General features: G+C 24.7%; 3 protein-coding genes across 3 annotated transcripts; 1 reads left to right on the top strand and 2 right to left on the bottom strand.

Annotated features, from left to right (window-relative positions):
* Positions 1-487: 487 nt before the first annotated feature.
* LOC126907528 (uncharacterized) lies at positions 488-6,130 on the bottom strand. Its single transcript, XM_050688889.1, has 7 exons — positions 5,951-6,130; positions 4,643-4,747; positions 3,749-3,950; positions 3,337-3,535; positions 2,276-2,453; positions 1,326-1,669; positions 488-1,250 (listed from the first exon to the last, which is right to left on the bottom strand). The coding sequence occupies exons 2-7, from the start codon at positions 4,740-4,742 to the stop codon at positions 1,029-1,031; spliced, it is 1,245 nt and encodes a 414-aa protein (XP_050544846.1). The 5' UTR covers positions 4,743-4,747; positions 5,951-6,130; the 3' UTR covers positions 488-1,028.
* Positions 6,131-7,462: 1,332 nt separating this feature from the next.
* On the top strand, positions 7,463-10,981 carry LOC126907538 (regucalcin-like). The gene is made up of 6 exons (XM_050688903.1): positions 7,463-7,651; positions 8,562-8,752; positions 9,246-9,467; positions 9,829-10,071; positions 10,137-10,249; positions 10,638-10,981. The coding sequence occupies exons 1-6, from the start codon at positions 7,614-7,616 to the stop codon at positions 10,878-10,880; spliced, it is 1,050 nt and encodes a 349-aa protein (XP_050544860.1). The 5' UTR covers positions 7,463-7,613; the 3' UTR covers positions 10,881-10,981.
* A 3,944-nt stretch (positions 10,982-14,925) lies between these two features.
* On the bottom strand, positions 14,926-25,288 carry LOC126907539 (uncharacterized). Its single transcript, XM_050688904.1, has 6 exons — positions 25,096-25,288; positions 24,824-25,022; positions 23,962-24,139; positions 16,791-17,131; positions 16,012-16,198; positions 14,926-15,439 (listed from the first exon to the last, which is right to left on the bottom strand). The coding sequence occupies exons 1-5, from the start codon at positions 25,140-25,142 to the stop codon at positions 16,022-16,024; spliced, it is 942 nt and encodes a 313-aa protein (XP_050544861.1). The 5' UTR covers positions 25,143-25,288; the 3' UTR covers positions 14,926-15,439; positions 16,012-16,021.
* Between the last annotated feature and the right edge of the window lie 172 nt (positions 25,289-25,460).

The following is a 25,460-nucleotide window of genomic DNA, read 5'->3' as shown; positions in this document are numbered from 1 at the left end:
TATACTATTAAAAAGAGTGCTAAACTGCGCAATGCGAATATTTATCCATCATATGACAAAATTCGAGATGTTAAAATAAGATATTATCCAAAAAATATTGAATGTAGTGATTATAATGCAAGCGTCCCTTTACAATGTTTAGTAAATCATACTACTGAACGTATTGTTGAAAGTTTGAAATTAAATTGTAACGATTTTGAAGGCTGTTCAAAATTAGATTTTCATTTTAAATGGTGCTGTGATGGTAATTCTGGTCACTCAGAGTACCATCAAAAGGCAGCACATATAATTCACAAAAATATAATTTTAAATAAATTGATTAGTTCTTCATACGAAAGTGACTGTAATAGTGAAACAGATCAGAGCACTATTAGTAAGAGCAAAAAGAGTGATGCAAATTTGTTTTTAGTTTCGGTGTACAATTTGTTGATTCTAATGTTAATAAAGCTACTAATATTTATTGGGAAAATGACAAAACACCATCCACTCGTTATTGCCGTCCGTTAAAATTTTTAAATGAAAAAGAAACCACTTATCTAATATGGAAAGAGGTTACAAAAATTGAAAATGAAATTATGAATTTAAAACCACTTATTGTTTTTAATCAGTTTGAAGTAAATTATCATTTTTATTTAACTATGGTAGACGGAAAGGTAATTAACTAGTACATCTAGCCAAACATGTTTTGTATGTAAATGTACACATAAAGATATGAATAATATAGAAAAAATAAAAACATTGACTTGTAACGAAAATAATTTAAGATATGGGCTCTCTCCGCTTCATGTTTGGATCAAATGTTTAGAGATGATGCTTCACATTTCTTATAAAATTGGTATTTTACAATCAAGTAAAAGGACTACCTTTTTAAGATTGATAAAGTGGTGCAAGGCAGAGTGGTACTACTAATAATATGTGCAGTTATTACTTAACCAATAATAATAATAAAATAATTTTTGTTTAATTTAAAATATAGTTTAATTTATGTAAAATATTTATATACATTTTAGTTAATTTGGTTTTGATAACTAACTATAATTACTGTAATTGCTATAATTACTATCAATACTTTCGCTATTATGTTTAGCTCGTTCAATAATTTCATTATCAATTTTCAGCATACTAATTTGAAATTGTTCATCTTCTAGAATGTATGCAATTTCTGTTAAAATGTTTTGTAAATCATTCAATGGTAACCTTAGATACCTGCTACATTTTTCTAACATATATTCAACATTTGAATCAATTTTCTAAAAAAAGTATTAATGCTTTTTATGTTTCTAATGTTATTTAATTGTTTAAGGATAAAATGCACATTCACTTACATCTGGTGAAATAAAATATTTGGGCGATACTGTGATTGAACCTTTATTTTTTTTATCTTCTTCGTCCTCATAAAATAAATGAATGCCTGCTTTATAATTTGATTTGAAGTATACACCAGCCAATAAATGTCCTTTATCACTAGACGACAATATACTTCTAAATTTACTAATCAAGTTGCGACGTTCAGTGACACTAACTGGTGTAATATAGGCAGCATCGATATAAATTAGATTTATTTCTGGCTTTGTGAAATTATCAAACATTGTCCATTTCAAATATTTCCCATCCAATGCTATTTGATAATTATATTTTTTTTCTGGAGACGATACTGCTTTAAATGTATCTAAGATATGTTTATTTAATTAATTCATTTAAAAAAAAATTAGTAAACCATTAATTACATAATTAGTTTCAATTATTTTAATATTTTAGTATGCGTAAGGTAGTATCAGTGGCATGGACATGATTTCTTAATGAGAAGACCGTAAACAAAAAACCTACAAAAATCCATATTTCAAACCTTTTTTTTACATTTTATTTGATTTTGAAATATATATAGTACTACTCCTTTTATCTTGTTATAAATATGCTAATATTTTTTTTTAAATACTTGTCTAAAAGTTTTTTCTAGATGGATTTTTTAAACAGTTTGTTAATCATATATGTTACTATTTAAAAAACTTAAGTTCATTTTAAGAAGGAAAAAGGATTGTAGTACCGAATTGTTTTCTTCAAAATATAGAATGTAAAATATTATTAATTTCTGAAAAAATGTATATGTAAAAGATATTGCGTGAACATAGTAAAACAATGATCCTGTAAAACATAAAATTTAGGAGTTTTAAACACAGTTGAGATGATTAAAAATTCGACACAGCAAAGTTTGACTTAAAAAGAATGTATAGTAATTGATAATAACTGTTGTTTATATATTTAATGTTTAATTTACCCGTATGTGGGCTCAGTCCATCATTCATTACAGTAATAACTCTACCAATTTGAAATCCTGGATCGAGTATCATGATACCATTTCGTCCAATTACCTTAATCTTCATAGCCACTAAGACATGTTCTTTATCAACAACCCATGGATCTGGATTGTCTCTAATTTCATATCTTTCAATATTCTAAAACATTTTGATACATGAAAAATACAATATTATTTTTGATAAGAAATATTTTAATAATTTATTGAAATAAAGGATCTAATTTGGTTATTTTATGAAACACTAAAAAAACAATTTAAACCTAAAATCAATAAACTTCATACAGCTGACAATAATTTTTTGTTGGTTAGACATTTTTTTTCATACAATAAAAAAATTATTAAGCAAACAAATATTTTAATAATAAAAAAGTCTTTGACTGTAGTTTTGTTTTCAATGAATGCATACATTTTTATCATAATTATTAATTTACTAAGTTTTGACAAGTTACAAATCAATCCCATACTCCAGCTCTTTCAGAACTTGCGTACCTATGTGCCTACAAGCATTTCAAGCTATTCTTATGGAAATCCCAACTAGATATAATAATTAATTCAATATAATAGGGCATCTACATTTATTTGGTAATTCCAATGAAACTATTTAATGTTCCAATATCATTTTAGTTAGGACAACTATAATATATTCAAAACTATTTATTTTAATCAAATTATATCCCATATATTAAAAATAAAACGATTACAAATGCAGTTATTTCAACGGTATTATTAATGTACCACTTATTGTTGATGTAATTGTACTATTTTATAAGGCAGGAAATGTTAACACGTTTTTTAACTCATTAAATTAAGTTAGAAGTTAACTAAAATATATTGTTTAACTTCGTTAAGTTAACAAAATAACTTAACAAAATGGCTAACTTAATTAATCATTTTTTTCTTAATATATACTCAAATTATACCAATTAAGATACTTTCTTCAGTTTTCTCCAATGATTGAAGAAAATGCTTTTTGATAGTTATTATCAGAGAAATATAATCTTTGTCGTAACTAATAAACATACTTGCAGTCTCATTTCACAAGATACCAAGTATAAACATTTTTTAATGCCAGGATAAATTTGATCAAGTAGTATTAATCTTTCAAGCAATAGCAAAGCCAGTCCAACACAATTATTTGCATCTCTTGTTAGTATTGGTTTATACTCTCTGAAAAATTCTTCTAATGAATCATAGTTTCCACTTTTATAGTGTTTGTAAAACCTAAAAAAATATACCAATCAATAATAAATATTTAAAAACAAATTTATTTCCTTTTTCCAAAAACTGTTTAGTTTGAAAAATAAGTTTATAGATAATTGAAAGATAGATTATTTTTTTTACATAAAAAATAGCAATTTCCATTAATTGTCTTCAAAATTTTGATAGATTATTACACATAGAACTACATAGTTTTTAAAAATTAATTTAATTTACCTGATGAAATTATGTAGAGAATCATAGTTGTTTGTTTTCAACAGTGTTTGTAATACATTTTCAAAACTTTTATTCAAATTGTCATATTCATTTATAGAATTAATTTCATAAGGGTCTCTTGGATCACCCCATTCTGGCAAAGGTATGGGCTGATTTGGTAGCCAAGCTGCATCTTTGCATTGTTCGAGCCAAAACGGATACGCTTTAAGTAAATTGAAAAATTAATTAAAATTACTCATTTTATTTAGTAGATTAAGTGTACAAATTAAATTTCAAGTATTAAGCATTTTTAAAAGACTTTACGTATTTAATAATGGTTTAAATTAAAAATAGAAATGAAATTATTCTTAAGTTTTTCACTTGCTAAGTCTATGGTTCTTGTATAAAATTTGTTTAAAATATAATAAAAATTAATCACTTGTGATTTATTCTATAAAACTAAGATTATATTAAAAATAATAATTTAAAACTAAAAAAAAAATACAAAATATTTAACCCAATAAGCCACAAAAACAAAAATATTAAAAAATCATTGATCGGTTTTTGGAAATAATGTTACCATTATAAATTCTAAACACATATTCAAGTATCAACGATTATTAGTAATTTTTTTTTTTTTTGTGGCATTTTAACTTATATACATTATTAACTTATATTTCGTTTTTTTAGTTATTAATTAATGTTTTTAATATAATTTTAATTTGCTTAAAATCTTAAGATACGTTTTATTTTTTATTTGGCAAGCTTAAATAAAAAATCAGCGCAAAACATTAAAGTAGATTTTTTACTTTTCCGTTGGATTAAATTAATAACTCTTTTATCATGATGTGTCAATAAAAATGTTAATTTAAACACGAATTTTTATATTACTGAATTGTATATTATTATATTTACGTTGTTTTTGAGTAAAGTTGTAAAATGTGCATAACTTATAAATAAATATTAACAACAAAATAAAGTTGACTAGGCAAAATAATTTAAAACGTCTTGACATGTTATCTGAAACATATAATTGAATAAAATTTTAAATTAAAATAATCGTTTTTATATACCAGTAAATTTATAATCTTGGTATAAAAATTTAATCACTGCAATATATGGATAAAGTCAGAATTATTAAAAAAACATCTTAACTTATTTATCTCAATAATTTAATGAATATATACTTGGGAATTATTACTTTACAAATAAAAAAACAATGAATTACTCTTTAAGTTTTTTTTTATTTGTGATGCGATTGAAGAAAGACTAATATCTAATTTTTTCAAAAATTTTGTTAGTGTTAAATATTTATTACATTATACAGATAATGTAGCGTGTTATAAACACTCACAATTTTTAATAATATTTTACAATTATTTTTTTTTAAATAATTTATGAATTTTTACAAAATGTGTCAATGTCATATTTTTATTATTTGTTTTATTATTATTATTTATTTTTAAAATTTTAAAATGGTCATTTTTTAGACCTTTTTTTATAAAAAATTTTGATGGGTCTGTATAACATTAGCATAAATACTTATTGAGTTACAAGCATTTGAATACATTGATTGCCTATGTGACTTGGGTGGGTACAGCTAATACTGGTATATATTTAACACGCATACTCAATTATACACATAATTCATGAGTACATAAATTATTATTTTTTCATAAATAAAAAATTGGAGCTATCATAATTTTTGGTAACACATTAGTAAATTGAAATTACTTTATAAATTTAATTTAATTATTTATTAGTTACTTGAAAATAAATGTAATTAAATGACGTAATTTCATTATGGTAAGGTAACGACTTTACAATAATGAGTAATTTAAGTTAATTATTTTCCGTGACTGATAAATACGTTATTTAAAGCTAAAAGTTTTCATTTTTGAAATACATTTTTTATAAATTGTTTTATATATTATGCAAACAGGAATCAAGTATACTTTACTAAACCATATAAATAATTTATTTTAGTGATTTAATTAATCTTAATAATTAATAAAAAAAAAAAACTAGTTAACTTATCATTAATTAGTCGATCAGTAAAATTTCTTCGTATTTTTTTATTATTCATAATAATGTCACATTCTTTTTAAGTCTATTAATTTTAAAATCTAATTTTAATAAGTTTCGAAAGTCATATGTACTACGTAGTAAATAGCGTAACCTTATCAAAAACTCTTAAAACTTTTAAAATATATGATTACTTACTAATGAATTGTTAGTAGAGTTTTTCAATAAAATATTAAGTTATTAAAATTGTAATATTATGTGATAAAAATTTATATAATACAACCAAAATTACGTCATTGTAAAAATGTTCTACACTTAAGTTTAAGATAATAAAACTATTTATGTTTCAAACTGATTTGTCAGATAAAATACGTGAATATTCCACGTATAACGAAAAATACGATTTAATAAAGAAATCTGTAGCAATAAATGTGCAGTATTAAAGAATAATTTGAGAAATGATTTAATAAAATAAATAAAATTAATAGAATCAATTTTATGCTAAAAAATATGTTATTCTAAAAAATATGTTGCTTTTGCAAACACTAGAATATTAATTTGTACTGTTTACTTGGTGTCGTGTAAAATTTGATAAATTTAAAATCAACGTATCCATGTTGTCAATAATTTAGTATATTTAAAAGAAAAGAAATATATCTATATATATTTTGTATATACAAGTAAGGAAACAAGTCAATGGTTAAAAAAATAAGAACAATAGAAACCCATTTCCTTACTTACTGAACACTCTATATACATAATGGTTCATTAGAGATAAGACACAAATTTTTTTGTAAATATTAAATATTTTCCAAGTTCAAGTACTTTTTTATCGCACATCATAACATGTCTCCAGTGATCACAAATTCTGAAGGAATCAGTGATCATAGAGACATGATCAATATGTTAAATTTTACATGACATTCTATGACAAAATTATTTACATCCGTACATGGACGATTTTTCATAAAACATTTTTTTTTTTTAATTATAGCCTTTTAAAGTTTAAGTTTTTTAAACTTTTATGATTTTGTTTAAAATTGGTCATGTACGGATGTAGATAATTTTAGAATTTTCAATTTGACATATTGATCATGTTTCTACAATACTCAATTCTCCAGAGTTTGTGATCGTTTGAGACATGATTTCTTAATTTTTTTCTATTATCTACGCCGTTTTGTGGCGCTCCTAGCGAAGTTCGTTGCACTCGTGCGGCCGTTGGAGGCGGTGACTTTGAAAACCAGTTTTAGGGACATCATAAAATCTCATACAGATACAATTAGAATAATAATTGTATTTTTCATAGAATAATATTTTCTAATTATTGACAAATTTTTCGATACACCCTATAACATAAAAAACCTTAGAACATTTTTTATCGATTAAAATTATTTATTTTAAAACAGTAAAGTTTTTTAATAGAATAATTAAAATAAATCTGAAATTTATCAATCATTAAATTTTTAACCAGAATAACAACTTATCTAAAAATTAGTTATAGCAGTCTTGTTAAGATATCTTTATTTAATAGAAATATTTTAATCTAATATTTAATTGGACTACTGATAATTTTGGTAAAATGAAATTATTTTCAACTTTCTTTGTACATATTAGTGGAAATCATATCAGTATCAGTTTTATCAATGAAGTTTAGGAATTTTAATTAACATTATCCATTCGATTAATTTAATCTTATTTTAATAATAATATTTCTATGATGTATAATTTTCGTTAGTAGTTCTCAATAAAAACATCTTTAATACATTTTTTTTTAAATTTAATACTGGTTTTATAATTTAAATTGATTTATGTACAATTATTTTTAACTCACAGTAGTTTTCGTATTTAACTATTCATTGAAATGTTATTTTTTTTTTGCACGATTATTTTGTACTTAAGGTATGTAAAAATTTACATTTACACTAACGAGTTTCATTAAAATTTAATGAGTTCAGTTTTCTAACAAAGCTTAATTGATTGTTTTGAATTATTGGAGCGAAGTTCCAATAAAGCCAGTAAAATAAATACGTTTTTTTTTACTTTATTTTGCTTAAATATTTGATAAAAATAAATTAATAAAATAGTTTATTATTTACTTACTTTATACTAATTAAGCTTATAAAATTCCACCTTCTTAATCTAGAAATAATTTTAATTGTGTAACTCTAAAGTTAGCGTTCTATCGGACTACCTCGGATAACTCAACACTATAATATTCTCTTTTAGAAAAATCAATTATTCTTGTATTGAATATACCAAATTTTTACTTGAATTAATTAAAAATACACCAACACCATTTTCCACTTTTTGTTTACACAACCACTAAAAGAACGACGAGGTTACCGTTTCAGTCATGATTACAATAAGATACTAGAAACATTACATGTATAATTGTTTAAATAACTGAAGAGATTTTAATAAAGTTCGAATTAAAAATTACCGAATAGCAAATACTATTATCAATTTATTTAAAATTAACATCGAGTGACCGATATTGGTCACTTGACATTCTTTTTCATGCAAGGAATATTTAGGTGACAATAGATTTAACACACTATAATAATTAAATAATAATTCAAGGTACTTGTATTTATTATGACTTTACGAATAATGCTATTATTATTCTTTACTGTTATTAACAGTAGCACAAACCTAAACCTTATTCTTAATTATTATAACATAGTCAGTACAATTAATTAATAACTTTTTGAAAAATCAATTTACTGATGATGTTGAAAAAAAAAAATAATCAAAAAATATCGTTCTTCAGAAAATATTTTAAATAAATGTTTTTTTTATTACTTCAAAGTTGTACGTCAGCGACAAGAAATCAATGTGTTGACTACGATGGCGCTGTTGTTAGCGCAGTGTCTGATAAAGTGATGGTACACGGAGAAGGGCCATTTTGGGATTCTGAAAATAATATTTTATACTTTGTTGATATAGCTCAACATCGCGTGTATAAATGGGTCGAAAATAAATTGGATTACGTTCAATTAGGTAAGATCTTAATATTGTCATAATTATTGTAAGTAATAATGTGCGTCTACAAATTATTAATAAAAACATATGTGGAATAAATAGGTTGTTCAATAATTGAAATTTTGAAAATATTATTCATTCAGAAAATCTATCGGTTTTGACCTTACATATATAGACTTATTCTCTAAAATTTTTGAAAATGTAAAAAAAATATTTCAAATAAATTGTATTTATTACAATTTAATACATTCAATAATTATTATACTTAACTCTTATATTATACAAATGTCTATAGGAGTATTTAAGGGGTTAACCATGAAAAATAAAATAGAAACATATGTTATAAAGTATTATTTAAAGGCTATCAATTATATTTTCAATATATTGNCATATGCCAAAAATTACATATATTCATCTTAGTCGTTTATTTGATAATTTTATTCAAATTTTTAAAAATGTTATCTTACTATAATTATTTATATATATTATTATTATTTTTTTTTAATTTAAGATGAAGATGTAAGTTTTGTTATACCCGTGGCAAAAAAGAAACATACTTTCGCGATAGGATTAGGTAGACAACTAGCTTCACTTCAATGGTATACGGATAATATTAATGGAAGTATTCCTGTTAAAGTCCAACATTTAACAAAATTGGCTACTGTAGATAATGATAAACCCGGAAATCGTTGGAATGATGCTAAAGCAGATCCTAAAGGACAACTTTGGGCTGGTAAATATATTTTTAATTTAATTGCTATGTTAAAATATGTAATAAATGTAAAAAAGGTTTTCACATTTATCAATGATCATTATTTCATTTTGGAATGGTACCATTTATAGTATTTCAAAGATTTGAAGAATTAATTTTTATTGCGATAAAATATTAATATCGATTTTTAATATTGAGCTAAAATTTGAGCTAAGCTTCATTTAATTTACACAAATCTCTAAGATATTTTTCATGAAAAAAAAAACAATTTACTCGGTATTTAGTCCACAGGCTATGAATTTTTCTATGTCATTTTGATAGAAGAGAAATAATAAAAACGTATCAATAATACATTTTATTTCTCTATCAATAAATTTTGCAGGTACTATGGGCTTTGAAGATGCTGCGGGAAATATACCAACCGGACAGGGTACTCTGTATAAATTAAATGACATTAAGTCAAATCAATTTCCAAAGTGTACTCAAAATGTCAAACCTGTTTTACCAAGAGTATCTGTATCTAATGGAATGGCTTGGAGTAAAGATGGTTCCAAAATGTATTACATAGACTCTCCGACTAAGCAAATTGATTTGTTTGATTACGACTCTAAAACCGATTCTATTAGTAAAATCAATTCATCATATAAATTCTATTTCTTAACTTGATATTAAAAAAATTATCTTTTTCAGATAATCGTAGACCATTCTATAATTTTAGCACTGACTTTATACCAGGCGTTCCTGATGGTATGACCATCGATGAAAACGATAATATATGGATAGCCAACTATGGCGGAGCTCAGGTACAAACTATTGAAATTTAGTAAAAAATTTATATTCAAATGAAGTTACTTTTTATTGTAGGAAAATATGAGTTAACTATATGTTAGGTATTTTGACTTCCTAAACAAAGTCACATTAATTTTATTCTTTACTGGATGTACCATTAATGTAATTGATATTTCGAAATACTTTGTTTTTAAATAATTTTAACGGTATAAGCTATAATTATGTCATATTATATAATATGCATTTTAATAAGATAAATAAAAAAATCCAAAAAAATATCAATTTAGTATATTTTAGGAAAAAATAGGAAAGAAAATATATAGTATACTATTTGTAAACAAATTTTATCATTTTTTTAACATTAAGTATATGTATACATCAAAAATAATTTTATTGAAATAGGTACTACATGTCAGCGGAGTATCGGGAAAATTGCTTGGCAAATTACCAATTAAAGCAAAGTACGTTTCTTCAGTAACTTTTGGAGGAAATAATCTAGACAAACTTTACGTTACAACACTTAGCCGAGGGGTCTCACTTGAACAATTTAAAGAATATCCAATGTCCGGTAAAGTACTGGAAGTATCTGGTCTTGGAGTAAAAGGTTTGCCCAATCGATGGGTTCAAAATAAATGTTTTCAGTGATTGTTTTATTTTTTCAAAAATTGTATAGTTTAAAAGTTATTAATTAATAAATAACTCTGATAAATAGTCATTAAAGAAAAATAAAAAATATTTTAATGGAATTAATGAATTTTTTGTGAGAGCTTTGTTTATATTTATTTTAATAACTTGATCATTTTAGTTAATATTTTTTTATATTAATGATTTTGAAAAAATTTTTATTCAATTCCATTTTCAAGACTAAAAACATCGTACTGATAATGTATTTGAGTCCAAACTGGAGACCCATACAATAAAACCAAGTATACGACCCTGACTAAATGCGCTGCAGCTCTCTCAACCCCCCTAGATTGGACTGAGACCCGTCAAGCCGTCTATAATTTCTAGTGCAGAGCTGCACAGGTGATATGCGGCCCGAGTATTAGACTTAAATCTATGATTCGTTATGGAGTCCTTAAACGGGATCTTCAGTCACAGCACATCGAGCCGTAGAAGAGTGTACTTGTATGAGAAACACCTTCGGTATCGGGTTTGGTTTTTGGATCTGTGGCGCTCTAGTAACGATGACCCAGTTGCTGAAGTACAATGGGATCATTCGAATATTATTTTATACTACAATCTTCAAAACTACTTATTGCATTTTATGTAGGCTTCTCCAAATAGTGATACGATCTTGGATTCAGAAATAATTTTGGCACAATTATTTATTGTCGAAAAGAATTTAAGAATAACATTTAATTACTGTCTAAACAAAAGTATTATTACAATTTAATTCAGTAAAAATAAAATAGGCAACAACTATACCATAAGGCGGTAATGACAATACCACTGACCCTTGCTTAATAGTCCCAAAAAACAATTTACATAATAGCCTATTATTTTGTAATACTATATCAGCATAAATTACAAATATTCTACTTAACAGTAAAATAAATGATTACACTAACAAAAAATTGTAAATTTTATTTTATTTTCCAAATTTATAATGAAACGATTACAGGCTTAATTATAAAAAGATTTTATAAGGCTCTTATTAATAACTCTTTCAACGCCTATAGTAACAATTGATTTGGATTGTGTTTGAAAGAACTGTAAAAAAAATAGATTTACCTATATTATATATATATATGATGTGCCTTATATTGATATTTAATCCTTATATCTCTTAGATTATTACAAAATAAATTTACATTAACTATATTGAAATAAAAAAAGTCTTCTAACTGAAGTGGCCTCTAGTTTCCTAAAACTTAATTTGTTTCTTCATGAAATTAGTGAACAATCCTTCATCAACCATTTTAGTATCATTATTAAAATTATGATGAATGTTATTAATACTGCAAAGTCATACACTAACTTTTGAAATTGTACTTAGTTAATCCAATTGTTTGGTGTTCTATTTCGACTATTTACTCTGTCAATTTCTTTAATTGATTAACAGAAGATTTAATATATGTTGAAAAGTTTGTAATAAATCCCTCAAAAAATAATGAATAACGGAGTTAAAAATATTATTTGGTTGGAAAATATTTAACGGCGACTGAACATATAGAGATAATGGTTTAATAAATAAAACAAATATAAATGTCTATGAAGAAATTTTAAGAGATATAACAAATTAATATTGATCTCGGGAGTTGAACAATATTGAGTAAATGAGGTTAAATATCTATATTAATTATTCTAGTCTTTTTTAATGATTTATTATGTAAGAGGTTATTTGTTCTTTAAAATCTTAAAATAAAATTTGTACTTACATTAAATTTTCATTTCATTTAATAATACTTGAAGTAATTTAATGTTAGTGATTTTCTCCGTTTGTTGAATGCATTATATATGCGTTTTACACCACGTGTTGAATAGTCAATATAATTGTTTTTTACAAAAGTAATTTAATTTTAAATAATACTAATTTGTTAGATAAAATCTATAACTGATTTCTATAAATAAAAGTCTAAACACTCTCCATATATTTTCTCAGAAATATACTAATAATATACCTTTATTTTGACTTTAATGGCTACAAATGTTTTATTAAAGTATTTTTATATTTGACAAACTATATTTTATTAAGTGAACAAGACCAATATTTATAAAAAAATATTTGACCTGACCTAATCTAGATTTAAAATAATTTGCATATATGTAGAAATTTATCGGGGTGGTATTGTGGTAGGCCAATATTTCCCGGCGTTAGCCTTAAAAGGATGTGGTATCATAATCACCTAGGCAAAAATTCAACACTAAAATTATCACCGTAAGTTTGTTTGTGCTGTCCGTTGAAGTGATGTTCGTTGAAACATAGACATTAACTACGAAACTAGCTACTTAATAATTTAATGTGCTTCTGTAATAATTATTATTACAGAAGCACATTAAATTTAGNGTGGTATCATAATCACCTAGGCAAAAATTCAACACTAAAATTATCACCGTAAGTTTGTTTGTGCTGTCCGTTGAAGTGATGTTTGTTGAAACATAGACATTAACTACGAAACTAGCTACTTAATAATTTAATCAAACTATGCTTGTTAGATTTAGTTTTTTCTGACGGCGTTATGTTTTTTAAAATAAAGACATTAGCAATGAGACTAGCTACCAGGTAGTTAGTCTTTTCTTATAAGGTAGCTGCTACCTTATAAGAAAAGCTTACAATGAATACTTAAAGTTGTATTGTTGTAATAAAATAATTTAAAAATATGTTTGATGTTTGACGCCTTATTATAGGTAAAGTATCAGTTTTTCAAAAAAAATATACGATCTTAAATATATGTATCTAATAAAAGAGAAATATCTAAGGCATTAAAAAAATATAACAGAGTCGGTCAAGTAAAAGCTATTATCAGTAAGTATGCACGATTACCAGCAATCGATCAATGAAAATTCTGTAATTTTTTGTGTTTCCTATAGAAGGCAGTATAGTCGTCGATGCTTTATGAATAATAATTGCTGATTGTTATTTTGAATTCATAACTCGCATTTTCCAAAATGAGTACGGCCTAAATGAGTCACTAATTGTTTATCATCAATTATGACTATCAATAGATATACTTTTTATATTGTCAGATAGTGTATTTATGAACTCATAACAATGTGTCATACTACCATTGATAATGACAATGCTGTGTACCTGCGAATATTGATGTCATAAAAAACCAATTAGCTACCTATATTTGTAATCCCTTGTGTATTATACATGTATATTAACTCAAAAATTTGAAACTTTAAATGTTTATATCTAATAAACGAATAAAGTTATATTAAAAATTCAAATGCCATTTACTATTAAATTAAAAATTCAAACATTTTATTAAATTCAAAATATGTGTTCCCATTTAGTAAAACAAAAATGACCACAGAAATATTTTTGGTTGCTAAAAACTGGTACATTTAAATGACCATGTGAGAAGGCGCAAGAAGCAAATCAGCATGGTTTTGATTTTTGACTGGCTAAATCTTCATTTTTTTGTGCCTCAATGAAGCTGATGTATGCTATTATTGGCTCTGGCGCTTTGTTTCCGGGTCGTAATCAAAAATCCAAGACTCGTCACCAGTAATGACACATTCTATTAAAGAATTTTCATTTTCAATCTACTCTTAAAAAACAAGATACTAGTCCTGTTATTCTTTTGGTCTTGTGACAGAATTTTTGGAACCATTTTTGTGCAGATTTTTTTCATCTATAAATCAATGGAAAATCAAATTTTATGAACGGTGATGTGAGTTAATGCAAACTGTTTTCCAGTTATTATGACCGTCAATCGGTCAAGATCCTGAACTCTGATGATGTTTTCTTTATTTATTTTCAATGGAAGGTCTTCTATTGCAAAGTTTGTTTTTAATCAACTCTATGCCTTTTGATAATGACTTAAACCACCTAAAATCTGGGCCCTTGAAAGCACACTTTCTCCATTATACTTGTTGAAACTTTTAAAAAGTTTCTGTCGCACTGTGTCCAAGTTTAAAACAAAATCGAGCAGCACATCGTTGCTTAAAATTGATGTCACTCATAAGAATGTACTAAAAAAAAAAATCGTTTTACAAAATAATTTCCAATAGACCAATATATGACACTGTGGATTTCAAATTCGTAATGAAGGCACATTACATGTTTATCTATAAAATTTTTAATACGGAAAACTATTAATACTACCAATTTACAAGCTACGCTGTCAGTCTCATTACTTTATTTACACATCTCGTATATTGTAAGTTAAAAAGTTAAGTCAAATAAGAGGAGAGGTAAGTATCCCCATTTAACTCCCACTATTACAAAAAACATGTAATACCAAAAAAGATTTAATTGTTCGTTATAAATATTTTTAGTGAGAATTTTTGTAGCTTTTATTGACAATCTATTAAAAAGGTATTAGACTTTCCAAGAAAAATATCCGATGAGCCTAGTGGCAGTAAGCTTACTACTGCTGTTATCATAATCGTGTGATTGGTATATATCGTTCCTTATGTTCCATCGATATACAGTGATTTAACGAGTTTGATGAACCTGATATTGCTGTCTGACTTAAGTGGTATACAATTTACATTTTCCCTAATGAATCATGTGAAGGCGATATCCAAATCTTTAAAAATTTTAAACGTAAACAGTTGAATAAATAAAAAAAGTTATAAAAACAAAATTGATTGTAATTTTTGGGTTTTTATTGTTTCATTAAACTAAAAGTACGGGTTGTCGTTAAAGAAAATCAATTTTTAATCTTTTTATTTCTGAAGGGATGAAAAAAAATGATTTAATTGAATATTATTGTAGTTCACTTATTCGAACATTATCTTTCTTTGCAAAAATTAAAAATATGTAAAAATTTTTTTGATGATGAGTGTCTTATCCTTAATGAATCACTCTGCATAAAGTCAATCAGAATAAAGTAAATTTTATACAAATAAAAAAATCATCCGAATTTAAGGAAGGCTAGGAAAACAGTATGTGCTATTAATAACTTTTTCTAAATTTTATTTTACTATTGAAACTTGACTTTTTTTTATAAATATTTGATGAGCTCTAGAGACCTATGCATATGTTTATACATTTATAGTTCTTTAAAATGTTTAGGAATGTATCCACGTGATCAGTTATGAGCTTATATTTTGTACTCTACAAAGAGTCCTAATAAAATAAATTACACTTGATTGATACCTGTTTTTTTTTATTTACCACTATTAAGATTTTGAATATCATTATTAATTTTACACAAACTATCTAAAAATTGTTCGTCTTCAATAATGTGATTGAGTTTAGTTAAAATGTTCCATAACTCTTTACTTGATATTTTAAGATGATGGGAAATTCGGTCCAATGTTTTTTTAATATCCGAGTTAAGTTGCTAAAAAAAAGACCTAATTAATATCTGTGGATATTTTAATAAAATATCAAATTTTTGAAAGAGAAAAACAATTTAAAAAATTAATAGTAGAAATACAAGCAATTTTGTATTTTATTTTTAAATTACAAAAAATAATTTACCGATAAAATCAACATATTATATTTTAATAAATGATAGATTTAGGTGTCTATTTTTAAATAGTTACTTAAAACAAAATAATGTGGTGTATAAAATATTTTCAATATTTTATACTGATATTTTGTTACGTATATTCTATAGTGAGTGAATTTGCAAGTTATATAATAAAAATTAAATCAAATTTATTATGTATAAAGAAAATAATATGTATAATATTATATTGAAAAAAAAATTTTTGCTGATATTGAAAAATATTTAGGTATTTTAGAAAAAGACACTCGAAATATTATTTTACTATATATTTTAAATTCTTCAATAGTTTTCGATATAGTAATATGAATGTCTTATCCTTAATGAATCACTCTGTATATTTATGTAAATTTGAATTAAATGTATAAAAAAAAATACTTTTAGTATTGTAAAGGCGTATCAAGATATAAAGTAGCATAATTACATTCACAGAGCTAAATAACTCGGGTGTTAATTTAATTATCTGTTTTTCTTTTGGATAATCTTCATCAATATAGTATAAACACAATATATGTTCATCGATTTTAGCAAAAATACCACTCAAATTTTCTCCTTTTTCACTAAGTGAGAAGAAAAATCGGTAAGTGAATACTAGATTTCTCCGTTCAGTTACACTAATTGGTGAAAGATAAGGAGCCCCTATGTAAATAAGATTGGTTTCTTTTAAATTTGATTCATCATAAATTGACCACTGCAAATATTTTCCTTGCATAATCATTTCTATTAAATAAACCTCCTCCGGGTTCGTTGACGATAAAAAATGACCTAAAATTTAAAAAAAATGAATAAATGAGTGCTATAGATAAAATTTTTCACTTTTAAAATTTTATAATTACTATTTTTTAGTAAACAGTATAATTATATTATTAATATGACCCTTCATAGAATTCAGTTATCTTTAAATTTTAAATAAATGCTAGTTAATTCCTATAATTAATATAAAATTTACAATATAATCAAAAAAACAAATTTTGTTTAAAAAAGTTTATATTTTCTTTCCTCCTTTTAACTTTGATGCGAAGCCAAGAAGGTAATTAATGTTAGTATAATGTGTTTTTTCATGTCTGCCACCACTTTTACTCAGAACTCACTTCACCGATTTCGTTCAAGGAGACATCAAAAGATCAAAAATAGTATCTAGTTGAAAACATTAACCTCAAAGATTTACAAAAATTCTCTCGTTCCTTTTTAATGGGAAACCCCAAAAAATTACAACTTTTAAAATTAGTAGTTTTTAATTTTTTAGCTTCGATGCGAAGCTGAGAAGGTATTAATTTTACTATGATGTGTTTTTTTTTTTATTTATTTTTTTTTTTTTTTGTGTCTGTGAACGCTCAATCTCAGCTCTCGCTGGACCGATTTTGATGAACAATATGTCAAAAGATCACAAATCGTATCTAGTCGAAGACATTACCCTCAAAAATTGAAAAAAATTCCCTCGTTCCCCGTAAACGGGGGAAATCCCCCAAAAAATTACAAATTTAAAAATCGCTAATTTTCGATATTTTTTCAATTTTTTTTACTTAAAATTGCCATAACTTTTTTAAAAATGACCGAATCAATATAATTTTTTTTTTTATAGATACCTTAGATAATTACCTATCATTTTATATATTTTTGTGAACATTTGACCCTTTAACAGCCCAAAGGATGGGGTTTCAAAATGGTAACTTTTTTACAAAAAATTAACTTTTTCAACTTAACTTTTGAAAATGTTCCGGAAAGACTGACAATTTTATATATACCTTAAATTAAAGCTAATGTAATATACTTTAATTTGAAAAAAAAAAATTTGACCTCTGGACTTGTCTTCATGGTGAAAATGACTACCGTATGCAAAAATATGCTATTTTTGTGAAAAAATTCTTGATATTATATTTTACATTTTTTAACATTATGTTGCTATAACTTTTTAAAAAATGCATGAATCAACTTTATTCTTTAATGATAAATACTTTATATATACTTCTTTCATTCGACATACTTTTTTTTAAAATCGGACCATTTCCCTTTATACAGGGGGGGTGCAAACCTTTTAAAATGCGTATAGAAAGTAGAACTTTTTCAACTTAACTTTTGAAAATGTTCCGGAAAGACTGACACTTTTATATATATCTTAAATTAAAGCTTATGTAATATACTTTAATTTGAAAAAAAAAAATTTGACCTCTGGACTTGTCTTCGTGGTGAAAACGGACATCAAAGTTAAAGAAAAACGTACGATTTCCGTGAAAAAAATCTCGATTTTATATGTTATATTATTTAATTTATATTTTATATAACTTTTGGAAAAATGTATGGATCAATATTATTATTTTTTTATAATAAATATTTATATACCCCTTTCATCTGGCACGCTTTTTTTGTAAATCGGATCATACCCCTTTAACAAGGGGGGTCAAAACTTTAAACATGCGTATTGTTACTAAGATATTTTCAATTTAATTTTTGAAAGTATTCCGGAAATACTGACACTTTTAAATATATCTTAAATTAAAGCTTATGTAATATACTTTAATTTGAAAAAAAAAAATTTGACCTCTGGACTTGTCTTCGTGGTGAAAACGGACATCAAAGTTAAAGAAAAACGTACGATTTCCGTGAAAAAAATCTCGATTTTATATGTTATATTATTTAATTTATATTTTATATAACTTTTGGAAAAATGTATGGATCAATATTATTATTTTTTTATAATAAATATTTATATACCCCTTTCATCTGGCACGCTTTTTTTGTAAATCGGATCATACCCCTTTAACAAGGGGGGTCAAAACTTTAAACATGCGTATTGTTACTACGATATTTTCAATTTAATTTTTGAAAGTATTCCGGAAATACTGACACTTTTAAATATATCTTAAATTAAAGCTTATGTAATATACTTTAATGTGAAAAAAAAAAATTTGACCTCTGGATTTGTCTTCATGGTAAAAATGACTACCGTATGCAAAAATATGCTATTTTTGTGTTAAAATTCTGGGTTTTGTATTTTATTTTATTTTAAAATACCTGACAAGGGGAGTACAGATTTTCATAAATATTATATAAATTAAAATTGATATAGTATAGATAGTTAAACTTATTTAAATATGTTTGTTTCTTTTAAGTCGAGAAAAATAACTTTGAAATTTGAACTAGCTTAAATAGCCAATTTTTCAACCGCCGGAAGCAACGTACGGTTGCCGAGTTGGTAAAATTTATGTTTTACACGCTTGGGGTACGAGGTTCCAACCCGCATATGGCAATGAATTTTTTGCATTTTTTCTTAATTCTTTTTAAGTTAGTATAAATTTTAACTCGTTTGATTTTTATCACATTTAGATTCAATAACTTCAATAAAGATCAAGGATCCCATCACTTTAGTCGCCCCTTGCAAGAAGAAATTTCTTATTCGTATTAAAATTATTTTACTATATTTTAAGTTTTCGCTTCGATGCAAAGCCGAGAAGATATTTTTTTGTGACTATCATTTATTTTCTCTGCTCTAACTTGACCTACTTTTTTCAACAATACGTCAAATTACTACAATTCGTATCTAGTTGAAGATATTACTCTCAAAAATTGAAAAAAAAATTCTAATTTATCAATTAAACAGTTAGTTATTACATCGTCTCCATAAAGACAATTAAAATCATTAATTTCTAATGTTTTCAAAATATTTATTAACGAATGAAGTTTGATATGATAGGTTTCAACTACAAAATTAAATCATTTTACTTTGTAATTTAATAATTTTATTACTCTGTTTGTGTGTGCTACTATTAGACTATAATATTCAAATTTTTTTCTAACGTGTTGCTATATAAATCATTTCTAAAAAAAATGATTGTTTTTTCTCCTGAATTAACAATTGATTTTTACAAATATAATCAAATTTTATAATAAACTCAATTGAGTAAATCTTTTTAACAACTTTGTTTTGATTGGTACATTTAGTTAAAGTAAATCATTAAAATTAATTAAGTTCTCAATATTTCAATTATAGAATCTTTTCAACAAACAACAAAAGTTCCTAGGAAATTATTACTATTACTTCTATTTAAGTTATCTATTACCATAAAAATGCAAAAAAATATTGAGCTTTTCTGATAAATTTACAATAAATAGTAATTATAAAACTTTCTGACTGCATATTGATCTTAACGATACAATTTTTTTAATTGTCATAAAATTTTCTATTTAATTATGTCAATGTCAAACTTACCAATTGAGCTAAAAGTTATGGTAAAATAAATTTTTTTTTTTTTTTATAAACATTTACAACAATCAACTTTAAACGATTAACAAAATTGGTTAAATATGTCATTTTCCTTATTTTTAACTTATTAATAATCAAATTAATATTAAATATTATATCAAATCAGTATTAATTTAAAACAATTTTTTTTGTTCTTAATTATTTTTTTTTATATGTAAAAACTATTTTTTAATAATATTAAAACTTAGAAGTTATAGAAAAAGTCTAATTGCACATTTTAAAACATCGCGAAAAGTTGATTTAGAATAGTATATTTTTGTTTCTGATGGAAGTTCCTTGTAGTCCAGTGTATAAAACTTATAACTTTGTTAATTGTTATAACTTTATCAAAAATGACCAAATCAGTATATTTTTTTTTATTTAGATGCATGTCTTTATCTATCATTTGGTTTTTTTTATAAATCTAACCCTTTACCTGCCCACAAGAGGGATTCAAAATATTAACTTTTTTTTTTTTAGTTAAAGTAAATCATTAAAATTAATTCAGTTCTGGATATTTCAATAGTAGAATCTTTTTAAATATCAAAAATTACTTAGAAATGATTACTATGATTTCTATTTAAGTGTTCTATTACGATAAAAATGCAAAAAATAATGAGTTTTTCTGATAAATTTACAATAAATAATAATTATAAAACTTTCTGACTGCATATTAATCTTAAAAATAACATTGTTTTAATTCTCATAAAATTTTCTATTTAATGATTCATTCTAGTCAACGAAGGAGTAATTTTGCAGAATAGCAGAAAAAATTCCCAACAAACTTTTTTTTTTTTTGTTTTAATTAGGCAATTGGTGGATTATTCCAAAAGCAACATCAACTCTTATTTCTTTAATTATATCATGATTAGTAGTTCTTTGATTTTAAAATATAATATTTGAATATATACTAATTATAATTATTAAATTTAGTATGAAATTGATATTTAATATTGTAATTTAAACGGAGAAATTATAAAAATAATAAAGAAGTTATATTTTGCTTTACTTTTACGTGTATAAAAATTTAAAGGGCTTGATACAATAATTTTCAATAAAAACTGTTTGTTACTATAAAAAAATGCACTGGACTACAAGGAACTTTCATCAGAAGCAAAAATATACTTTTCTAAATCAACTTTTCGCGTTGTTTTCAAATCTGCAAGTAGACTATTTCTATCACTTCTAATTTTTTATATTATTACTAATTATATATATAAAATAATAATTAAAAGAAAAAAAAATTTGTTTTCAAATTATTACTGATTTGATTTTTAATATGTTAAAAATAATCAGTCCAAATTTTCAATTTTAACCTATTTTTTTGGTTCTTTAAAGTTGATGAAAAATTTTTGATAAAGATTTATGAAAGTTTATAGTAAAATAAATTGAATATATTACCATAACTTTTAGCTCAATTACAAGTTTAAAATTGACATCTAGGCCAGTCAACAAAGGAAAAATTGCGGAAAAAATTTTGTTTTTTTAAAAGTTGAATTAAAATATGTATAATGACATACTAATAGTCCTCAAGATTGGAATTGAGCTTTTTTTTTAAATCCTCGCAAAAGTTCAAAAATATGAGCTTTCTTAATTTTCTCAAAAAAAAATATTTAACTTACAAAAAAAAGTTTCGCACAAAAGTTGTTTAAAAGACAATTATAAATAAAAATATAATCTTATATTTTTTCATTTAAACAAATATTTTTCGAGTTACATTACATTTAATATGAGTAATAAAATTTATATTCCATTTTTTTCATTTTACGGTTACTTTTTATCATGTTATACTTACATTAGACACAATGTTATAAATGCATATGTGTGTATGTGTGAGTTTATTTATTTATTGTATCATTAAAGTGTAGTGTATATTGAGATACAACCGATAGAGTAGGTAATTGATTTGACGCTATATTATTTAAACCCAACTAAACGCTAAATTGTACATTCCGAAATAACAATCATATTATGTCAATTGCCACCGGAATATCTGGTAATATTTTTCTTTTTCTTTGCCTTAATCCCAACTACTTGGGGTCGGGCACCCTTATCCTAAGATTCCACTTGACACGATCTCCCACATCTTCTACGCTCACATCAGCTGTCCTCAAATCGCATTCAATAGCATCCCTCCATCTCTTTTTTGGTCTTCCTCTATCTCTTCTTCCTTCAACATTCATTTCTATAACTGTTCTTACAGCTTTCGATTCTTCTTTCCTCATACCATGACTAAACAATCTAAGTCTATTTTCTGTCATCTTATCCACGATTGACGCAACACCTATACTTCCTCTTATATGCTCGTTCCTTATCCTATCTTCTCTAGTCACTCCACTCATCCAACTAAGCATTCTCATCTCTGCTACACTTATTCTCTGCTCTACTTTCTTATCAACCGCCCAACACTATTAACCATACATCATAGCTGGCCTCACAATTTCATACTAAATTTAAAAACTATAATTAGTATTTATTCATATATTATATTTTAAAATCAAAGAACTACTAATCAGGATATAATTAAAGAAATAAGAGTTCATGTTGCTTTTAAAATATTTCACCAATTTCTCTAAAGGAAACACTATCTACAGATTTGCATCGAAGCGTTTCTTATGATAGTGATTTTAATCACTGTCAGATATCATCTATACTTATCTCATCTATGCCACGTCTATACTGTGCCTCGACCCCACTGTGCTACCGTTTGTTTTTTATTTAAAAGTGCCATAGCTTTTAAAAAAAAATGAGTAAATAGAAAAAAAAATACATTAGATATATACTTTTTGAAAATCTGACTCCTAATCTGCCTATTGGAGGGTATTCAAAATGAAAACTTTTTCAACGTACATTTAAAAATGTTTCTGAAATGCTTATTTTTTTTATTCGATAATCTTTATTTTATCTTTAAACTGATTTTTTTATTTTAAAATACCTTACAAGGGAAGTACACTAATTTTCATAAAACATATATTAATTTTATCTTACATTGAATATAAAGTTAAACTTATTTTCAATATATTACTCGCTATAAATTAAGTAAAATAACTATTAATTTTTGAATTGGTTTAAATTGTCCTTTTTATCAATGTACATATGCGATGTACGGTTGTTGTGTTGGTAAAACTGATTTAGTACGAGGTTCAAACCAACGTGTTGGAAATAAGGCTTAAATTATAGATAAAATAATAAAAACAAAATGTTTAAAAAATTAAAATTAATCAAATAATAAGATATTTTTTAAATTACAAGAACAGATTAAACGGTACGAGACTAAATTTAATATAGTCTCAAAAATACTGCGAGTTCATTTTATTACCCAACCAAACTTTTATAAAGAGATTTTAATATATACCTGTATTTGGGTATTCTTGATCATTCATAACTGTTATAACTCTGTCTAACGGATAACCAGGGTCTAAAAGTAAAACTCCAACTCGACCATCTATTTCAATTTTTAATGCGACCATAATATGTTCATTAACACTTAACCATGGACATGGGTATTCAGTATTCTCATATTTATCAAAGCTCTAAAAATAAATGTCCCTATATTAATTTTTTGTGACATTTTGGCTGACACAAAAAATTTAAATGATATTTGTTAGTTTGTAGTTAAAATGAATAAGAACAGTTTTATCAAAGTCTAGAAAAATTTTCCAATAATATTTATTTAGCGATCATAGAAGCATAATTTATTTATTAAAACTCATAAAATATACAGTGGACAAAGTAATGTATTTCGAAAAATCATGTTTTTTTTATGTCCGAAATAGTCCTAAAATAAAAATTATGTGATTTTTTTGATTTATAGAATCATCTTCAATATTACGTTGAATTCTTCCAATAGTGGTTTAGCTAATTTATTAATTTAAAATATTTTAAGAATTATTTTTGAAAAGACTAAAAAAATAATAAATTAATATAATTTGTAGATATATTTAGTGCATAACTTAGTTACACACTGATCTATGTTAAAATTAAGTATCGTTAACATTACCCTGTAACCTCATATTTTCTAAATTTCTAAACACTAATACTAAAAAATTAATGTTACAAATTTACTCATAGATATAATTTTTTTTTTTTTTTCAATAAACTTGATATTTTATATAACTCAAAACAATAAATAAAATTTCATTTTTTATAAAAAAATTAATATTTTACAATAGTATGAAATTATTATTCCAATTAATCACATTGTAGATACATCATACTTGTAAATTTATTTCACATGAAACCAAGTAAAAACAATTTTTAATTCCTGAATAGCGATCATCAAATTGTTTTAATTTTTCAATCAATAATAATGCAAGTCCAACACAATTGTTTGCATTTTTATTTAGAGTTGGTATGTATTTTCTGAAAAAATCTTCAAATGACAGATGATTGTTCTTTTTATACTGATCATATAATCTATACAGTGAAAAAGTTATTTCTAAACATTTTAAAATTTAACATATACAACCTTTCAATAAAAAAACTTTACTCGATAAAATTAGTTACTGAATCATAATTGATTGTTTTCAACAACATTTGTAATTCATATTCGAAGTTTTTTACTATCTCTTCGTATACCTCTATAGAATTGATCACAAAATATGGGTTTGAGATACCCCATTTTGGTAAAGGCAGCGGATGATCAGCAGGCCACTCTGAGTCAAAGAAATCATCAAATAAATTCGTAGCTATTTAAAAAATAAAAGTTTTGTCATATTTTTTTTTTAATTTCGTTATTAAAATTCTTAGTGAATTATTAAAGTTTAACTATACATTTGTACTCTTGTATTCAAGTGCCTCAGATATTTTTATTTTTTAAAAAAGTTAACGACAATTATGAGTATAATTTACATA

The sequence above is a fragment of the Daktulosphaira vitifoliae genome, unplaced genomic scaffold, assembly GCF_025091365.1.
Source record: "Daktulosphaira vitifoliae isolate Bord-2020 unplaced genomic scaffold, ASM2509136v1 Scaffold_5, whole genome shotgun sequence".
NCBI classification, from domain to species: Eukaryota; Metazoa; Arthropoda; class Insecta; order Hemiptera; family Phylloxeridae; genus Daktulosphaira; species Daktulosphaira vitifoliae.
The sequence above is the reverse complement of the archived record's forward strand: the minus strand, read 5'-3'. Positions and strand labels throughout refer to the sequence as shown.

Excerpts from the sequence above, each read along its gene's own strand:
- LOC126907528 (XM_050688889.1), bottom strand. The coding sequence starts at position 4,742 with ATGTCAAGACGTTTTAAATTATTTTGCCTAGTCAACTTTATTTTGTTG. Across the intron at positions 3,951-4,642 it reads CAACTTTACTCAAAAACAAC|CGTATCCGTTTTGGCTCGAA; the intron begins GTAAATATAATA and ends ATTTACTTAAAG. Across the intron at positions 3,536-3,748 it reads TCTCTACATAATTTCATCAG|GTTTTACAAACACTATAAAA; the intron begins GTAAATTAAATT and ends ATATTTTTTTAG.
- LOC126907538 (XM_050688903.1), top strand. The coding sequence starts at position 7,614 with ATGTTATTTTTTTTTTGCACGATTATTTTGTACTTAAG. Across the intron at positions 9,468-9,828 it reads TAAAGGACAACTTTGGGCTG|GTACTATGGGCTTTGAAGAT; the intron begins GTAAATATATTT and ends TAAATTTTGCAG. Across the intron at positions 10,072-10,136 it reads CTCTAAAACCGATTCTATTA|ATAATCGTAGACCATTCTAT; the intron begins GTAAAATCAATT and ends TATCTTTTTCAG.
- LOC126907539 (XM_050688904.1), bottom strand. The coding sequence starts at position 25,142 with ATGTTGTTGAAAACAATCAATTATGATTCAGTAACTAATTTTATCGA. Across the intron at positions 25,023-25,095 it reads TCAGTAACTAATTTTATCGA|ATTATATGATCAGTATAAAA; the intron begins GTAAAGTTTTTT and ends TTCACTGTATAG. Across the intron at positions 17,132-23,961 it reads TCAAGAATACCCAAATACAG|GTCATTTTTTATCGTCAACG; the intron begins GTATATATTAAA and ends TTTAAATTTTAG.